Source organism: Phascolarctos cinereus, unplaced genomic scaffold, assembly GCF_003287225.1.
Source record: "Phascolarctos cinereus isolate Bilbo 61053 unplaced genomic scaffold, phaCin_HiC Scaffold_9;HRSCAF=440, whole genome shotgun sequence".
NCBI lineage: Eukaryota > Metazoa > Chordata > Mammalia > Diprotodontia > Phascolarctidae > Phascolarctos > Phascolarctos cinereus.
In genome coordinates, this window is record NW_027556402.1 from 34,135,419 (window position 1) to 34,156,193 (window position 20,775).

General features: G+C 40.1%; 1 protein-coding gene across 1 annotated transcript in view; it reads right to left on the bottom strand.

The window, feature by feature from the left end:
• Nucleotides 1-699: 699 nt before the first annotated feature.
• METAP1 (methionyl aminopeptidase 1) overlaps nucleotides 700-20,775 on the bottom strand; it is a 68,072-nt gene continuing 47,996 nt past the window's right edge. The window contains exons 6-11 of the mRNA XM_021008376.2: nucleotides 18,964-19,047; nucleotides 16,259-16,397; nucleotides 15,174-15,305; nucleotides 12,294-12,437; nucleotides 5,641-5,706; nucleotides 700-1,062 (exon numbers count right to left, since the gene is read on the bottom strand). Of these exons, the coding sequence (XP_020864035.1) occupies nucleotides 899-1,062; nucleotides 5,641-5,706; nucleotides 12,294-12,437; nucleotides 15,174-15,305; nucleotides 16,259-16,397; nucleotides 18,964-19,047 (729 nt within the window). The 3' untranslated portion in view covers nucleotides 700-898. The remainder of the gene's footprint in view (nucleotides 1,063-5,640; nucleotides 5,707-12,293; nucleotides 12,438-15,173; nucleotides 15,306-16,258; nucleotides 16,398-18,963; nucleotides 19,048-20,775) is intronic.

Sequence of the window (20,775 nt, forward strand, 5' to 3'; positions counted from 1 at the left end):
AATAGCAGTATATTGCATCCATCCATTAGGCCCAGCAAAGCTAGCCACCGTTAGTGGACAAGGAGACTCTGTCATAAGCAGGGAAAAGACCACAGACTTTTTCCAAAGTGAATTTGGTGCATGCCCCCACTGGTGTGTCTAAGAGTCTAGGCTGGGAAGCAAGTTGCATGGATTGTGGGTTTCCTCAAGCACAGTTACAACAGAAGCTGCAAAGCATGAGGAAAAAGAAAAATGAGGTCGGGGGGGAGGAAATAAAGCAAATTCTCTAACCGAGAATTATATCATATTACAGACAGTGGGCCCATTTCTTACCACATCCTATCCTATATAACCCTTAGACTAGAATCAAAGTCAGCCCTAGTCCAAAGTGTTATCAGCAAGAAATTATGTGGGTCTCTGAGATTTAAATATATATATATATGCACACACATGAATACACACACACACACACACACTCATATGCACATATATATGTACACACACACACATATATATATCTTTTTTTAAAAATCTGGTGCAAAAAATCTGGCTGAGGTGTTAAGAATTCTCATTTACAAACAACATTCAATTGGAAAGTAGCTGGCATTGACTGGCCTGTCACAGCAGTGACAGAAGCAACCGTAAGCTGGTTGAAGGTAAGATGTCTAAAAGGCAAATGAGGAAGCAGGGAATGAAGGGTATTGGGAGAAAAGAAAGGAGTAGAGAAAATTTTTTTTTTATTCTTCACTGCTTTTTCAGACCCACAACAAGTTCTTGAAGGTACACACACCCAATGCTGTATTCCTCTCTTAGCTACAGACAATGAAAACAAATGATAAAATACCCTCCTCTATTCTGTACTCTCAATAAAATGCACAGCACAGTCAAAAGATATGTAGGTGTGTCATCTCAGGAGAACTTAAAACTGGGACATGAAGTGAGGACGCACACCATCTAGTGGCCGGGTTAAGATTTCACAGCCAGTGTCCGTGACTAGCAAGGTGTGCTCAAACTGAGCAGATCGCTTTCCATCTCTCGTTACTGCTGTCCAACCATCTGGCCAGGTTTCATCTTGCCATCCACCTTGAAAAGTAAAGAATACAGAACAAGTTGAAAAACACACACGAGAAGTATTTGTAACTTGGCTAGCATAAATTGTCCAGATCAATATATTGACGTGAATGACTAATCAAATACTACTGCGGAATCTTGCTGAGACCTTGCCCCCTTCCCTCTTTAGATTACAAGTTCTAACTATCAATTCCAAAATGATGTCCTTCACTGAATTTTCCCTCCCTCTAAGCAAAGGGCTAAACATCTAATTTGAGGTTCACTGAGTGAAAGGCTGGAGGAAACGAATGAGAAAGGTAACCAGAAGGGGACCTTGGCTGATCCACTTAAGAGCAGTCAGTCTCCTCTCCCCTTTGCCCCACTGGTTGAGGGAAATAATCAGACTGCCGAGTAGGAAAAAGTCTGCGATTAGTTCAGCTTTTGAAGTACTTCTTTGGTTCAACTTTGACTAGCTGGAAGGCACTGAGCGTCCCAAGAGCAATTAGGCAGTTTTAGCCAAATGATTCTCCAAGGTTGTATTGGATAAAATGAAACATTACTGAACTTTCACCCAAGTTTAGTGGAGGGTCTGTTTTCCCCCGGTTGTAATTTGTGTAATCTCTCAAACAATGCTTTTTGGTCTGCATTCAGAAGTTCTGGGCAGTTTTCTTATATCATTGCTTGTATCCTGATATTTAGGTTATTTGGCTTATCATATTCTTTCGGGACACTGGTGATCCTGAAGTTATCATTGCACATCCTGATTTCAAGATCAGTTACTCTGGCTTGAATAGAATTTGTGTCCCCTCCTTTTCTCTCCCTTCTCTTTTAAAAACACTGTTGCCTTTTGATTTCCTTTTGCTAAAATTTCTTCTACTTCAGAATTTGTGAGTTCCAAATCTGTAAATTTCTCATTCACTTCTTTAGAAATTTTCTGCCATAAATTCAACTTTTCCAAATCAGCCAATTCTATTTTTTTTTAATTCTGTGTGGGAGCTCTAAATTTCTGACATTCATTCATTCCTAACTTTTAAAAAATGGATTTTATATGTCCTTTTGAACTACTCCAGAGTTCCTTATTGTTCCATGCTTTCTTGGGATTTTACAGGATTCTTTAATCCTATATTATTGGTTTCCTTTCCATTATGATATTTGTTGTGAGAGCTTCATATTCTTTTCTTTCACATTCATTTCTTTTCTCTCTTTCAGGATGTTCCCTGTTAATTTGTGTACTTTTTGCCAGGGGCTCATACTGAGGCTTTTTTCTATAGCCATACTTGATATTTCAGCCTTATTTGATACTCCTTGTCACTCACTTTCTGGTCCCACTCCTTTTACTAGGTAAGTAGGTCCCCAGATAGGGCCGCAAGGCTGCTTTAGCCTCTTTGTGCTGGGGAATACAGCCACAGGCTTCATCAGATTGGTTCCATCTACATTAACATCCAGTTTCCTTTCAGGCATGATAGATACAGCTGTCCAGCTTCATGTAATTGTGCAGAATCATCACTGTCATTTCTTAAAAGATGAAGGGGATTTGGGGGACTACCTTACCTTTTACTAAACTAGATAGGGCACATGAAATTTAAGTAGGCCAAATATTTCTTTATCAATAGTTTTGAAAAAATGATTAAGAACTGCTAGTAGATATTTTTAGTTATTCAGAAAATGGAAGGAGACCACAGAATACTTGTAAGACATAAATGTAGTCCAGAACCATTCCCGACCATGCTACTGAAGGAGGAGAGACAAGTGAGGAAGTAAGGAAGGAGGGCATATAAGAAAGGGAAGAGAAGATAAGAAAATATAAGAAAAGAAAGCTAGAGAAAAGGAGATGAGAAAACAAAATAGGATAAAGAGAATAAACAGAGAAAAAGAAATAAGAGGATAAAGAAAGGAAATAAAAGGGCAAGAGAAATAGCTTGGAGAGAAACAAAAGAAAGGGGAAAATAAAGGCAATGCAGGAGAATGGGGGAGACATACAGAATGAATGAGAAGACTGAGAAAAAATCTGTAGCAATAGGCATCTGGTATAATAATCTTTATTTATGAGATAATTTCCTTTATAAAAGTTAGGTAATTAAGAAAATTTGACACATTATTCATTCTGAACAAATCTCAGGTGAAACATTATTTCTAGGCTTCACAAAGATTAAAAATCCAAGAACAGATGAAATAACATATTTCTATCAAACTGCAATCTCAGGCTCAAAAGAAAATATGGAGAAGCATAAGAGAAGAGTAATTCATGCTTTGATAAATGTCTAAATGATTGAACACCTGGGCTTTTCAATTTAATACTTTTTCACAGAAAAACCTAAAATGATTTCATTTACCTTCATTTTATATAATAAAATGGAACATATAAAATAATAAACACAAATCTCTTGAGTGTCTGACCGCTCGTCTAGGAATACCCTTTAATCCTGAACACTTGGGTTCTAATGATGTTATGCTACATCAGAAAAGAGATTGCATGATTTTGTGATTATCTAAACCCCCATGTCCTATTAGATTAGCAAATTGTTTGCTCACTCTTGGGAACCACTAAGCATACCTTGTTGACGAAGGCACAGTGCCAGCCTCAGACACCACATCTGGACAATGAAAGATTGGGGGCCCGGCAAAGGCCTGGTGGTGCCAGCCCCAACTAAGGTCTCAAGCCTCCCAACTCAACCTCCAAAAGACGACTTTAAACCCCAGATCTGACACAGGGCTGCATGTTTGCTCTAAATAACCTCTGCATCATTAGACTGATGCTCCTTGAGAACAGGAAGTACCCTGCACACACCAGGCACTTTATCAATGTTTGCAGAAGACTATTGTTTCTTTTTTCTAGGTAAATAGCTTTTGCTAAACCTTAGTAAAAATCTTCAAGCTAAGTATCCACTCCCTAAAGACTTTTATATAATTTACTCTCTGCTCTATATACATATTTAACTTTTATTGGAGTAAGAAAAGCCAAGTCTCCCAACAAAATCTATAATCACAACAGAGAGGACTGGCTTTAAACCTAGTAATAAAAACACCTTAGGTTAGTCGAGTGTCTTCTTGTACTACCCCAACACATTTCAATAAGGAAAAAATGCCTCCTATTCTCTAACTCTAATGCCCCTCCTGTCAGTCCTAAGATCCTAAAGATGGCGTAGGAAGAATCACAAAGCTGAAACAATCAAATGAGACAGCCAGAATAAGAAGGCACTGAGAGCTCCTTATCTAACGTAGCCAAAGCAACACAGCTATTACACCTCTCAGTCCTGCCAGATCTTGGATGAGTTGTGTTGAAGATGCCAGCAAAGGAAAAGAGACAAGGGCTGCTACTTTATGTGACCCAAGAGGCCTTCAGCTAAGTCAAACTATGGAATACCTTCAGTGCCCTGCCACCTGACTTTGGAAGGATGCTCCAGAGCACTTCCAAATGAGCAGCAAACAGGCAGCCGCTGAGAGGGCCAGTGGCTTTACTGCCAGACCCAACCACGGTGGGCTTGATAAGCATAGGCACTCAAAGGAACTCAGAAGCTAGGCCTAGCCATGGGGGACCAGACAAGAGAGAGAGGTGAACCCAGAGCGCCCTGACAAAAACGGCATCCCCTCTGGAGCCTGTCGACCTTTTTGTAAATGTTGTGTGGAAGGCAAAAGAGTCAAGTTCAGAAGGAATCACAGACAAGCTGGACGGTTCTGAAAGTTCCATGTGGAATTACTATGCGTACAGGCTATGGTCACAGCTCACTGCCCTTCTCCTTCTCCCACCTCCCCCCAAGCAGCTTATGGCCCAGATACCCTGGAATGAGGAGACAAGCCCCTTCGGGGTTCAGAACACAGAGTGGAAGGAAACAGGGGAAGAGCGTCTGCTGCTCTGATACCATGGCTAGGCAGGCAGCTAGGCCAGATCTGCCTCCTTCACTGAGATACCAAGCAAGACACTACTGACCCTGTTACTGGTATCTACAATCTGAAGGGAGTCCAGGAAGGGGCAAAGCCTCCACTGATCTCCTAGAGGGCAGCTGCCTTTCACTCCCAAGGCCCCTGCCCCCTACAACACCGCGGAGGTCGCCATTCTTGCCTGATGCCCTTTAACAATGCATCACGCATGCACAAAACTCTGCCGGGAGCATTCCTGCCTATAATTATGGTCTCTTAATGATCTGAACATGCCTGAATGCTAGCAATTACTGGGGTGACTTCAACAGGAATGTATTCTTCCACCTATTGATGTTAACATGTAAGCAGTGACTACTTTCTAACCAAATCTTTCTTCTCTTCTCTTTTTCTAAACAAAATTGAAGAGTAAGATCAAAGTGGAGAGCAAGAAACCAAACAAATCAAGAGACTGGAAGAAACTTGGCTGCACTTTACCAATCAAGAAATCAAAGAGCTAGGGGCAGCAGATGGTGCAGTGGATAAAGCTCCAGCCTTAGAATCAGGAGGACCTGAGTTCAAAAATGGCCTCAGACACTTGACACTAGCTGTGTGACCCTGAGCAAGTCACTTAACCCTGACTGCCTCACCAAAAAGGAAATAAATAAATTAATAAATTAATAAATGAATGAATCAATCAATCAATCAAAGATCTGTCCTCTAATTAAGAACTACTGTATGTTTGTTAATTCTCACCTTCACAGATCATGGGTTCAATTGTAAATACATGACCAGGCTTCATCACTCCAACGGCTTTATTTTCTGCAAAAAAAGAAAAAATGTGAAACACAAATGAATATATCTCAAGATGCATCATTCCCCCTCTTTTTGTCCTCCTGCAAACCTTCTTCCACATCTTAGCTTATGGAGTAAATAATTGAGAAAGAGAATTAAGAATAAACACCTAATATTTATATCAATGATCCTTAAGCTAATGTTTCATTGCATCCTTCAGAGGTAGTTTTTCTACAAATACATTTCACTACTTAAAACTGCATTTTCCAAAACAGCAAAGGATTCTTGTGTTTTATTTCAGATATGCTAAGGCATATCTTGGAGAAAAAAAAATAGCACCAATGCGCATCCCTGGAAAACATCAACACTTGAGTGTGTATTAAGAGACCAAGGACAACTTCCCACTATCTGTCCAACTGTAAACGATTGGAATGGGACAAATATTTCAGAAGAACAAGTTATCCTTGTCTTCGACTTTTGGAGAGAAAACAGCCTTTGTATTTGGTTTTGTCTGGGTAGTTCTTGTCGGTTTTTTTGAAGGGGGAAAAAGGAAGAACAGTCTTTGCTTTTGGAGAAAAGGGCACTACTCCTACTGGCCTAAGATTTTATTCTCCATGGGCCAACAGCTTTGTGTGTTTCTTGATTTTAAATTTTAATTGAAAGACAAAACATTTTTAAAACCTGTTATTTCTAAAGTATTGCCAAAAGAGATGAAGAGTAGCTTTTTATTCCAGGGACAGAAGAGCAGCTCCTATTTCTTCACAACTCCCAATGATAAAGCAATGATTTCATCTACTGCTTTCCAGCTGTCACAAGAATCTGTTGCTTATTAACAGCCTTCCAAGTAAGACTAGGTTTTCTGGATTTTTACAACTAGTTTCTTGGTTATGTGAATATATAAGAAATTCCAGGACACTCTGAAAGCAACATGTTGAATTTTATACATGCAGTGGCAAAAAAAGAAAAATAAATTGTTGGGTAATCAGCCTGGGAAGTAGCAAGCTAGGAAGTGTGGGAGCAGTAAAAAGGTGAACAGGTCAGGGGACTTGGGTTCCAAGCTTGGTTCTACTATTGACTTGCTCTGTGACCCTGGGCAAGCCATCAGACTTTTTTTCAGCTTCCTAGTCTTTAAGTGCATATGTAAAAGCCCTTTGAAAACTGTCATGCAAATATAAGATAGTAGTATTATTCTTACCTCCCACCCCTGACTTCATCAGAGTAGGAAGGCTAAAAAGGGAAACATATATCTCTAACTTTATATATCCAAGGATCATTCATTTACACTTTACAGAAATACTATGGCTGGGAAGGTAAGAATCAGAAGAGGTAGGGTTTAGGGACCAATGGAGGCAGGATGTTCAAGCCACTTATACATCCTGGCTGTGAAAGCCCAGGCCAGTCACAACCTCTCAGAGTCCCAGAAAGATCTTAAGAATATGATGTTTGTGAGCACATGTTGATCTCATTGGTAGAGGGAATTCCTCACCTACAGAGGTCCGGTTAAGGAAAGAGAGGAAGGGAGGCCACTAGAGGAGGCTCCAGGAGCCCCAGGGAAAATCTTGCACACTGCACAGACATCCCTCCTCTGCTTAGGTAAGAAATGGCCTGTGAGCCACTAGTAGAGACATACTTATCATAAATAAGTGTACAATTTTCTTTTCAAGGCCGTATCTTCAAAAATTTGTCACTGCTGACAACTGAAAATGCTTTTTGCATCATTACCTCCTAGAAATGTGAGAAGCTGGCTGATGTTCTGTTGTCATAAACCACACAAATGGGCCTCACTTTTAAGTAAACCAAATACCCAGGAATCAAGGATCTTGCTTCTCTGATCAGCTTCATGCCTCCTGACAGAAAGCACAATGAAGGCTAGGCCCTGCTAGGGGGGAAGAATGGACAAACCAGCTCCAGTCTCCTTGCTGGATGTTCACACCTGTCACCAGGTAGGCTTCCAGATGGGCTACAAGGTCACAACAATATGGCAGGCGAGGCAGTGGAACTCTCCATTACACTGCCCAATACCATTCCCCAATGGTTAGCACAGCCCTATCCCTATGATACTGAACACGGAGAAGACAAGACTTCTCCTTAATCTATTCTGTCTGCTCCCTCATTCCCATTCCCCTCATCCTTACCCCAATAATATCCCACTCCAGAAATGCATCCTTACACTAGGCCTCTGCAGCTCCTGTTCCACACTTAAGAAGCTTCCTGCAATCTTATACCACTTCCTCTCTGGCTCCTGCCACCTTCAGGCTCCCTCCTGACATTGGCTGCTGTTTCTCTGGCCACCCTTTTAAGTCCTGGGAGCACCTCCACTTGTAAGCTCCAACTCACCGATCCTGGTGGGGGAGTCACAATACTCTTTGCTCTCCCCCTCCTACCATCATTCAGCAACTTCTCTTCCTTGGACGTTCCTTCAATCCAATTTTTTCCACAATTCAGTCAGATAGATATTCTCCCTCCTTTCCTAAAGTCCCCAGTTCTTCAATCAACTCAATTCTCATGACCTGCTCTTGTACTCTAACTCAGCTAGACACAAAGATGATAACATCCTTGACCTTGCCATCACCCACAAATTCCATGTTCCAATTCCATGTTCAAGAAATCCCTTTAGCTTCTCATAATATTTTATCTTTCCATCTCTCCCTAGGCTTCACTCCTTCTCAATCTACTCTTCATCCCCACAGTGACACCCCACTCCCATCACACCATCTCTCACGGCAAGCCACCACCCTTGCTATAGCTACGTTCTCCTCTTCCCAATCTTTACCCTTTGGGGAACCATTTCAACTCTACACTACTCTCTACTCTTAAGTCCATTCTCCTTCCCTCCTTCCCTTATACACTAAGCACACCTTGCCAAAATCCCAACCCCAAATGACACCCACCACCTGCCTCCTTCCCTCTTATTCATGTGCTACTGAAGCAGAACGATGATCCATTATATATTTCTTCCAGTGAAATCTCTACTCTGCCCTCACTACTATTCCTCCCTGATTAATCCCCTACCTTACTCACAATAGAAGCTGCTCCAGGCCTTCTCTTTTTTTCTCAAGTCTCTCACAATTTACTCCATCCGCTGGGCTGAAGACCTTGCATCACACTAACTGAAAAAACGGAGGCCAGGGCTCCCTGTTTTCTCCTCCCCTTCACCTCACACCTGTCTCTGATCATAAGTCAGCCCCTTCTCCTTGCCGACACCGTTCCATGCCGTCTTCCACAGCAGACTGCACCGAGAGTCACCGGCCTCTTAAATCTTTACTCTCCATCTACTGGCTCTTTCCTTGCTGCCTAAGAACACTGCCAAAGTCCCACCATGTCTTCTCTTCTGAACCATCTGCTGCTGAACTGAAACTTCTCTTTCCAGAGCTCGCATTAATATTATTTGTCAACTACTGCAATTATAGGGCAGTTATTATTAAGTGCACAAAACGCCCATTCTGGATCCTCACCCTTGACTTCCATGTTGTTCACCCCACCCCTCCTCCCAGCTACTCTCTCCTCTCTGGAGGTTTTGGTGATGCTGATTTATCCTTGCTCTCCTCCTGTCTGACTGTCACAGCTTCCTTTGTTGGACTTCCATTCAGGTCATGCCCATTAATACGGTGACCCCAGAGGCTCTGCTCTGGGTCTGCTGCTTTTCTCTCGGCACTCTCTCACTTGGTGACCTCATCAGGGGTCTTGGGTTCAATTACCACCACTAGGCAGATGACTCCCACACATCTACTTATCCAGTGCTGGCCTCTCTCCTGACTTCCTGTCACATGCTGCCAACGGCATCTCTGGCATTTCAAATCAGATGATCCAGAGGCATCTCAGATTCAATACGTGAGGCAGCTAGGTGGTTCAGTGGATAAAGCACTGGGCCTGGGATCAAGGACACTTAGTAGGTGGGGGACCTTGCACAAGTCACTTACCCTGTTTGTTTCAGTTTCCTTGATTGTAAAATGGGGATAAAAGCAGTACCTGCCTCCCAAGGCTATTGCAAGACTCAGATGAGATCATATTCATAAAGTGCGTGGAGCAGAGTGCCTGGCACACAGTAGGCACTATAGAAATACTAGCTATTATTATGTCCCAAACAGAACTCATTATCTTTCCTCCTCCCCTCTTCCAAAGTTCCCTATTACTATAGAGGGCATGCCCATCCTTCCAATTACCAACGTCTGCAATCTGTGTTACACCGCGACTCTGTTGTTTCACACTCACCCAACATATCCAATTAGTAGTGCTGTATTGTCCGTACTGTCTTTTGTCATATTCCATACCCCTTCTCTCCATCACAGTCACCACCTCTAATGCAGGCCCTCACTGCCTCTTACCTGGACCACTGCCAGAGCCTCTTATTTGATCTTCCTGCCTGGAGTCTCTACCCACTCCAAACATCCTCTATTTGATGCCAAAGTGACTTTCCTAAAATGTAGATTGCATCCACAGCTAAGATACTCCATATAAACTCAACCTATCACGTGCATTTAAAGCTTTTCATAACCTCTCCCTACCTTTCCAGTCTTCTGACATTCTACTTCCTTCCATCCACTCTACAATCCAGCCACACGCCGGGAACCCTCTTTCCCAGCCTCCAACTCCCTAGATCCATCACATTCTCCAGGACATCTTTCCTGGTCCCTCAGCCACCTGCACGTGCAACTCTAAGGCTACTTTCTTAGCTCCTTTAAGCTTACTTTTTTATAAACTGTTTTCAACAAGCAGATATAAATTCTTTAAAGGTATGGACTTTTTGCCTTTTTCCCCCCCTTTGTATTCCTAGCAGATGCTGGGCACAATGAATATAGTATGTACTAAATAAATGCTCTGATTTTTTCAGTTTTTTCTTTTCTTTTCTTTTTTTTTTTTTAAAAGGCAATCAGAGTTAAGTGACTTGCCCAGGGTCACACAGCTAGTAAGTGTCAAGTGTTTGGTCTGAGGCCGGATTTGAACTTAGGTCCTCCTGACTTCAGGGCAGTGCTCTATTCACTGCACCACCCAGTTGCCCTGGATTACTTTTTTCTTACACGTTGCAAAGAACCTCAGGGAGTATCAAGTCTGACCCTAATCCGTTATAATTAAGGAAACTGGTCCACAAGGTGACCTGCTCAATTCTAAGTCTCTGCACATGTGGTTTTTCCCACTTGCCCCATCCTCTCACCCATCTCAAACCCTAACATCCTTCAAGGGTCAAACTCCATACCTTCTAAAACTCCCCGGCCTATTTCTGACCCTGACGATCTCCCTGTTGTCCAACCTCCTACAGAGGGCAATAAAATCAGAAATCTAAATGGAAGGGACCCCAGAACCTCCTTGTCCAACCTCCTTCTTTGACAGATGAGGAAAGTGAGGCTTGGGGAACTGAAGTGACCTGACTACACACCTGATGATGTATTCTCTCCTTGTGGGGTGTATCCCTAGCTCCATTTTAACAGTCTTACATCATACTGCACAGTAGTTTAAGTTTCACAAAGCACTTTTCCCAGTTCTTTAATAAACATCAAAAATATATATTTAAATTTTTAGCTGTTCCACTTTGTCTTAATCATTTTCCAATAAACCAACCCCCCCCCCATTATCCCTAGCCTTCAAAGTACTCCCCTGAAAACAAAGAGAAAAGGATTACAAAAACCTGTACAACATGGTAATTGGGACTGATAGCACATGCAACATTCTGTCCACCATCTCCTAACACAAAGAAGACTATGTGCTCTAACGTCAGCCATCTGGAGCCAACAAAGGCCATCATGTCAAACTTGAATTGTTAGTTTTGGGCACTCAAAACACAGAAATCCAATAAAATTGTTAAAGATTTTTTTCATGAAAAATTATGCTTATACAGGATGAACTTACAAAAGTCTTTTTGTTTTAAGGTAAAATGTATTCTCTCTTAGGTCAACTAATCACAGGGAGCTGTATGAGGGTACCTGCTCAGTAACTGGTGGGAAAGAGACAAGTTAAGTCTGCTTCTAATACCTCACTGTTCTATGTGTGTGATAGGTAAGTGGGTGAGTGGGTGGGGGAGAACCTTGGTTCTCAAAGACTACCACAGTAAAGCAAAAAAGGCTGGGTAGCACAAAAGCTTAAGAGCTTGGGCTTAGCAATACCCTTGCATGTCTGTCACTCGAGGGCCACCCCTGCTAAATTTCAAGAGGTTTATCCCCATTAGAGCTAAAAAAAGACTGCCTACCAACAAAATGACTCTGAACCCTTAAACTAAAAAGAAAAGGATTGTCCTGGCCCCAAATGTCTCTAAGAATTATGTGGTTTATGCTTCATGTGCCCAAAGGAAAGTGCTATGAACTCATGCTGCAAGCCTGGAGAATAGAGGCGCCATTAAACCACTGGAGCTCATGTGCACTGACTTTCTGTCTTGGGTAGTACAGAAGAGTAAGAACATGAGTTTTTCTAAATTCCACAGTCTATAGTCTACTAGTGTCTTTCACCCAGTATACAAAGAACACCCAACCAGGAACCAGAAAGATCCTTGAAAGCTTTGTTATTTGTAACCTTGGTGCTTGCTTGGTATCAATAGGTAATTAATAAATTCATTCATTCACTGATTCAAGGTAGCCTCAAAATTTGTTGACTAGATAACCCACAAGCTCACAGGTGGTACTCACTGGCATAATGTGGTACATTGGGGGCTGTATGGAAAAGCTTATGGATTCCATGTCCACAGTAGCTTCGAACAACTGAAAAACCATTTGCTTGGGCGTGCTTCTGAATGATGTTTCCCAGCTCTCTGTATCGAACTCCAGGTTTCACTGTAAAAGAAATGACATTTTATTAAGAAAAAACTCACAACAGCACATAAACGGGTCAAAATTAGAGGCACCTCTTATCATCTTGTGGGCAGGAACAGAATGCCTCAACTCCACGTCTATGGAAGGCCCAGGAATCAGTCGGATGTGCCTACTCCAGGCTATCAGAGCTCTGCCAGTGCCCCAGACTGACAGGGTTAAAGTCAGGAGGCGAAGCATCCTGAAGGAGGATCTTTTTCAGTCCTTCCATTAGCAGTGAATGCTCTACATATCAATGATTCTCAACCTTTCTGTTCTCATGATCCCTTCACATGCTTACATTATTAAAAATTATTCAGGACTCCTGCAAAGAGTTCTTGTTTATGTGGATTACACCTAGCCATATTTACTGTATTAGAAATTAAACATCTTATTATTATGAAAACAGTTTTGACCTCAAAGACCCCTTGAAAGGATCTCAGAGGGGCAGGTGGACAGCATAGTGGATAGAGCACCGCTGGAGTCAGGAAGGACCTGAGTTCAAATCCGGTCTCAGATCAGACACTTGACATTTACTAGCTGTGTGACCCCTGGGCAAGTCACTTAACCCCAAATGCCTCACTTTAAAAAAAAAAAAGAAAGAAAGAAAGAAAAGAAAGAAAGGCTCTCAGGGATGGCTAGGGGGAAATCACACTTTGAGAATTGCTTCTCTACAATGAGGAAGACAGGAGCTAGATTTTCTGACACTGACTGTAGTAGCCTACATCACATTAGGACAAGCTGGAATAAAATAACAAATTGTTCATTAGCCCCCTTAAAAAATCATTGCTATCTTATATTTTTACATCACTTTCATTTCCAAATTCCACAGCATACCCCTTCCCTCCTAACCAGTGAGTCATCCCTTGTAAGAAAAAAAAAAGGCCAAAAATTAATCAACATAGCAAGGCAATGAAATATTTTGCCTGTAGTCTCCAGCTTCTGTAAAAAAGGAAAGGAGGTGCATTCTCTCATCTCTTCAGAGACAAACTAAGTCATTAAAATCACACAGCATTCCCTTGTACTCTTCCCATTTATATCATTAAACTCATTTTAAATGTTTTCCTGGTTGTGCTCACTGTACTCTGCATCAGTTCTTAAGACTTCCTGTGCTGCTCTAAATTGTTCATAATTATCCTTTCTTCCAGTAGAGCAATTTTGTTGTTCAGTCATTTCAGTTGTGTCCAGCTCTTCATGACCCCAATTTGGGGTTTTCTTGGCAAAGATACTGAAGTGGTTTGCCATTTCCTTCTCCACCTCATTTGACAGATGAGAAAACTGAGGCAAACAGGGTTACGTGACTTGCCCGGGTCACACAGCCAGTAAGTATCTGAGGCCAGATTTGAACTCAGGAAGATGAATCTTTCTGAATAAAGGCCTGGTGCTCTATCCATTGTACCACCTAGGTGCCTAGGCATTTCCTAAATATTTACTGGATTGGAAACAATGCTGTATTAGTTGGATTTAAGTGTTCTCCTTTGATCTAAGGAAGGTTTCATCAGGGACAAGTGCATTTGCCAATTGTGAGCTGTGGATAGATAGATAATAGGTCTCAGAGAGTAAGGAGGATCTGGATTCAAATCCCATTTCTGACACTATGTGACTAGTGAAGCAATTTCCAAGCAACTCTTTAACTATTGAAGAACAGGTATGACTCCACCATGATAATTCTTTACTATCTAAGGAATTCTTTAGCTCAATGAAGTCAAGCGTCTGAATCTAAAATTTTAAAAAGTCAGAGTCAGGATGTTGACAGTTTCACCGAGTACTATACAATGGCAGAAAACTTTTGGAGCCTTCTGCCTAGTTCTGGGCACCACACTTAAAACCACAGCATGGGCATCCCCTCAATTTCCAGTTCTTGGCCACCACAAAAAGAGCTGCTATAAATATTTTTGTATGGACTGAGGCTGAGTTAAGTGAGCAGAACCAGGAGAAGATTGTACACAGCAACAGTCACGTTGTGCGATAACTAACTTTGACAGACTTAGCTCTTCTCAGCAATACAAGGATCTAAGACACTGCCAAAGGTCTTATGATGGAAAATGCTGTCCACATCCAGAGAAAGAACTAGGAGTCTGAATGAAGACCAAAGCATACTATTTGCCATTTTTTTCCTTCTGTTTTGTTTCCTCTTTCTGGTGGTTCCTCCTATTGGTTCTAATTCTTCTTTACAACATGACTAATGTGAAAATATGTTTAACGGGAATGTATACGTAAAGCCTATATCAGATTATGTGCTGTCTTGGGGAGGGAGGGGGAGAAAAATTTTAAATTCACAAGCTTATGGAAGTGATTATTGACAAATCAAATAAAAAATTTCTTTAATTAAAAAAAAAACCCACAGCATGTCTAAAAAGATGAAGAGAAGGGTGAAAATTGTTGAGAAAACTAGTTTTGTTCAGCCTGAAGACTTGGACAATACATGACAGCTAACTTCAAATTTTTCAAGTGTTGTTTTGTGAAAGAGGAAATAGAAGGATAAGGTGCGACTTTGCACAGCAGAATGAGGCCCAAGTCAGAGGTAGACAGAATTCATATATTACAGTAAGGAAGAACTTGCTCTCAAAAAGGTGTCCAAAGAGACAAAGGGTTGGCTTACAAAGTAAAGAGCTTCCCAACTAACACATCTAAGCAGAGATTCTAGGTCGATAACATGAGAGCAAGGAAGAGGTCAAGACATAGCTCCTATCATCAAGTGTCGCTGACATCAGGCCTCACCTGCATCAATTGCTTGCATGAGACACTCGTAAGTTGTCTGGACCAGCTTTCTTGCACTCTCATCCACTTCTCCCACAAAAAACGTCTCATTCAGGTCCCCATGATAACCGTTTCGATAGATAGTGATATCCACTAAGAAGAAAAAGTCCACAGTTAAACATGTCACATCTGTCCTCGGAGAGCTACAGCTTTGCTTTAGTGACAAAAATCCTTGATGGAAAAGGTAAAGCTTCTACACATTCCAAATAAAAGGCTGAGAAAGTCAACACCTAGTATAAAATTCTTTGTCCTAAGGCAACAGTATCAAGTGTTTTAAGAAAAAGTTATGCTAGTTGAACTAATCATTTGGACACGACACTGACTAGTCATTTCACACTTCAGAAAGGGGAATAATTTTCAAGATTCTCATTTTTAAAGTTAGAACTGGAAAAAAGGTGAAAACATTATAGGCTAAAAGATAATAACTACACTGTAATATTAAAGTTATCTATGGTCACCACATAAGATATAAGAAGCTTCAAAGTGCCATGATCCAACCACTCTAGAAATAAGGAATTACATTAATAAAACGACTAAAATGTCCATACCCCTTCACCTAGAGACTCCCTTCATCTTCTTCGCCACGCACAGGGGAATATGTTCTAAAGCTGCTGATAGAGAGATGTGGAAGGCTACCTCCCCCGCACCCTTAATAAAAGCCTTCCCTCTTTTTGGTATTGCATGACCACTCGTTTTCTTTGGGCCACCATGACTGAGGTTATAGTTTAAGAATAAGGAATGTAAAAGTAACACTAGGAAATCAAAAAACAAAATGTCAGCAACATTTAAAACCATGAATTATGAATTCATTGAATGGCGAGGGTTTTCTGAAGGCAAAAGCATGCAAGCAACATGTAAGAAACCCTCACAAAACTATTTCTAAAAAGGAATTCCCTTTTACCACCCCATTTTAAAAATGGAGCAACATTAAAACTAAAGAGATAGAGAAAAAGTCAGGGAAAACTGGCCTACCCCACCCCAGATAAGATCTCATTTTTCCGTCAGTGATTTTCTCTGTGGATAATTAATAATTTTGTATTCCCTACCGTTAACAATATCACCATCTTGCAAGGGTCTCCTGTCTGGAATTCCGTGGCAGATCACTTCATTCACTGAAGTACAACATGACTTAGGAAAATTATAATAATTCAGTGGAGAAGGATAGCAATTTCTTGCAATGCATGCCTATAACGTTTAAAAATATATAAAAGGAAAATAATTTAGAATGTGAAAAAAGACAAGACACATAATCAGTAATTATTCAGCCATACTATCTGGAAGATTTCAAGGCACTGTTACTATTCCAATACTTTTGTGCCTTTAGCTCACTCTTACATTCATTACATCCCAGATTTGAAGCTGGAAGAAGCTGAGTATAGTTCAACTCCCTCATTTCACAGATTAGGAAATTGAGACCAGAGAAGTTTCCTGTGTCACACAGGCAGTAAATGGAAAATTTGAGATTCGATGCCAGATTCCTTGACTCTACATGCAACATTCTGTGGCATCTCTCTATTCTTGCAAAGTTGCTGAAGGCTGATAACAGAAGACAGAAAAAGTTTTACGGTGCCATGCATTCATAATCTAACCATTCTGGAAATCTGGAATTATGTTACAGAAGTGACTAAAATGCCAATTAGCCTTTCTCGAAGAAGCCCCACCGCTAGGTACATGCTCCAGGGAGGTCAATGATAAAAAGAAAGACCCCTTATGTAACAAAATATTTACAGTAAAATTATTTCAACAGTAACAACAAACTAAAAATAAAATAGATTCTGCTGGAATGGGGAATGGCTAAACAAATTCTATCATATTAATGTAAAGGAATAGTATCAAGTTATATGAAATAACAAAAGTGTTTGTTGATGTCTGTAAATTAATCAATAAATGTTAATTAAGTACCAGGCACTAGGGATACAAAAAGAGGCAAAAGACAGACCCTACCCTCAAGCAGCTCACTGTCTAATGGGGGAGATGCAAACAAACATATAAAAAGTTAGCTGCATACAGGACAAATAGGAAAGAATTAACAGAGGGAAGACATTAAGATTAAGACGGGTTAGGGAAGGCTTCCAATAAGAAACAAACAAACAAAAGCTGGGGGGCGGGGGAGATGATGGACATGATATGGACACAAATACAACAACAAAAATCTAATTTACATTTTAAAAAACTGACAGGGAATCTTGAAGATTTTATATCCTGATGCAAAGTGATAATAAAACAAATTCAGGGAAAAAAATCAACAAGACTACAACAATATAGACATTAACAACACCACAAAACTGAATACTGTGAAATGTAACTATTGTAATGTATGTAAATGTAAATAGTCAAAATGGGCCCCAAAGGAGAGAGATAAGAATGTCTCCCGGCTTCTTTGTAAAGCTGGGGAGCTATTGGTAGGGGAGGGCTACATATAATTTTGGGGTTGGTCCATTTGTTGGCTAGTTCGGCTGAACTCTATCTTTTCTTCTCTGTTAATTGCTGCCATAAGATGGTTCCAGGAGGGAGCAGAAGGGGAATAATATATTATAAACATAAACAATACTAAAACATCTATCTATCTATCTAGCCTGATGTCATGAATTCAGAACGTCAGAATCAAAACAAAGTCATCAGGAAGACAATCCTAAGGTAATTTTCAGTCTAGAGTAATATTTATGGTGTCTGCCAATCCAATCACACTTGACTTGTACTTACTGAATTTCTCTCCAAGTGGAAACAGTCAGGTTAACTCATTTAACTATTTAATACAGATGGAAGATCTTTCTACCCACTTTAGACAAATAGAAGCATTAGCTGGGTGGACATATCTATCTACTTTACAGAAATACAATTGTTAACTGTGTGACCCTGGGTACATCAGTTAATTTCTCAGTCTCAATTTCCTCATCTGTAAAGTCGGATAATAATAACACACCTACCTCACAGAATTACAGTGAGGATCAAATAACATATTTGTAATGTGCTCTTAAACCTTAATGTACCATGAGAATGCTAGTCATTATTACATTATTGCTATTTAAAATATGAAGTCTCATCTTTATAGAAGTATAATATCATAGCTCTAGACCTGGAAAGGATGAGCTTAAGAGGCACCAAAGTCCAACATCCTCATTTTACAGAGAAGGAAACTAAAGCCCAAGGTCATAGAGTTAGTTAGTGGCAGAGGCAGGATTCAAACTTAGGGCCTAAGTCAGAAAATATTCCATTTGAAACGGAGAGGAGTTAACTTGCCCACCCAACTTCTTTTCAATTAAAATTTCAAAAGGAGAAATAATCTTTTACCTTAAAACAAAATAACAAACTCTGACTCTTTTCTGATATAGTGGTTACAGCATTACAATGATACAATAAATGAAGCTAAACAGTGAAAAAAACTGCAGTTTCCACAATGTTCCTTAAGCTAAAGAACTCTCTTCTGCTACATGTATATCTTATGGGCAGCTGCATTTTTATTTGAGAATATCCTACTCTGTAATTAACCACAGCATTCTTTATTTAAGATAGTGATACAGGGATGGTTTTTAAGGCTTCAAAACATCCAGCTGTGAGAAACTAATACATCAGCATCTTACTGAACAATGGGACTCATAGGTGCTTAATGACAACACATAGTCAAAACCTGTTTTGAATTGGTTCAAGTCACCAACATTTTAAAGACCATATAACTTCAAGTTATATCTAACTTAGGATTTAGATAAGAGAAAAAGACAAACTGTAAAGTATGAAAGTAAAGCTAACTTACTAAATGGACAGCGTGGTCTATTTCTTCAGTAGTTACACCTGGTTTAACCATCATGGCAGCAACATCCAAAACTTCCCTGGCAAGCTGTAAAGGAGTCAGCAAGAGCACATTTAGAATAAGACAACAGAAACAAAAAATGATATCCTTGTCACTCTGCCTTAGATTTTGTAAGGAAATGGGAAAATTAATTTTTATCCTCATAGGGAGATATTAACTTAAGATTTAATTTTTTTGAAAACTTTATTAACCTTTCTGATCCTAGTCCATCCAGTAATCATCCTTCAAAGAGAGAAATGGCATTTTAATTACTCTGTGTGTGTGTGTGTGTGTGTGTGTGTGTTCCTGAAACATAAACTCGTTGCTGTAAAGTGGGTAATCAAATATTTAAAAAATTATATGCCCAGAAAGATAACTAGATAATCTAAACAGCAATCATCTAGAAAGTCATTTCTTAAGTATGAATAGTACAATATTCAAGTTCTTCTAGTATTTTACACTAAGTATGCATTATTCTACCCTTTAAGTTCTGAACACATTAGCTATGAGAATAGATGATGTAATGCAATACATTCAATTCCTAATATGATTTTTATCCCTCAACAATTCAATTCAACAAATATTTAATTAAGTGCATATGACCAGCAAGGCACTGTGCTAGGTGCTAGAAACAGAAAGACAAAAAGAAAAAAATTTCCCCTGCCCTCGAAGAGTTTACATTTGAAAGGTGAATACTATACTTACAGATGTGTAAATTTACTTTGAAAAAGGAGAGACTGATTAATAACAACTAGAGGAATCAGGAAGGATTTCCTGGAGGAAGCAGCATCAGAGATGAGCCTTGAAGAATTTTAAGAGGCCAAAGTCAGGAGGGAGTTCATTCTAGGCATGGGGGACAGCTGAAGCAGACTGGCTATTCTGGATGGAACATAAAGTGGGTGAAGGAAGTAATATGAAATAAGTATTCAGAAGTAAAAATTCAAGCTCTGAAGAATTTTTAAGGCCAGGGTGAAAGTTTGTATTTTACTCCAGAGGCAACAGGGACCCACAGAATATTGTTGGACAGGTGAACGAAATAGTCAGACTTGTGCTTTGGATAGATGGCTAGAGGTAATAAGGGTAAACTATGCTGATGGCTGTCTGATTGAAGAGAAGGTGAGAGGTGAGAAGGTAGAACTAAAAACATTTGGCACCTAATTAAATAAGGGGCATGAGTCAAGGATGATTCAGAGTGAAAATATTGGTGACTGGAAGGATGGTGGGACCCTCAAAAGAAATAGGGAACTGAAAAGCAGAAGCATATAGGTGGTGGGCCAGCAGGCAGCTCATGACGTCAGACTAGAACTCAGTAAGATCAAGTCTAAATGTATAAACTGATGAAATCAACAAGAGAAGGAAGAGACAAAAGTAAAAAGGACTCAGAAAAGAACCTTGGAAGATATCCCTGGTGAGGCAGCAGGAGATGATAGTCCAGCAGAAGTACCATTCAAAAAGAATGAAAAATAAGAAATACCAGTGTCATGAAAGGGAAAATGCAGAAAGAAGGTGGTCAATAGTACTAAAAGCTGTAGAGAAGTAAAAAAGAATGAAGACTGAGAAAAGGCTACCCCGTTTAGCAATTTAAAAGATTCTGATAACTTTGGAAAGAGCAAACAGGTCTGAAACCATATCAGAAAGTTTCTCCAACCAAAAAAGCCTTGTTTTTGTTATACTGATTTAAAATGGTGAGGTATCTTAAAATTTGATCCATTATTTCAAAACATGAAGAATTGGAGGAAACAGGACCATGCCAGATTACCTGCTATTTGTATTTTA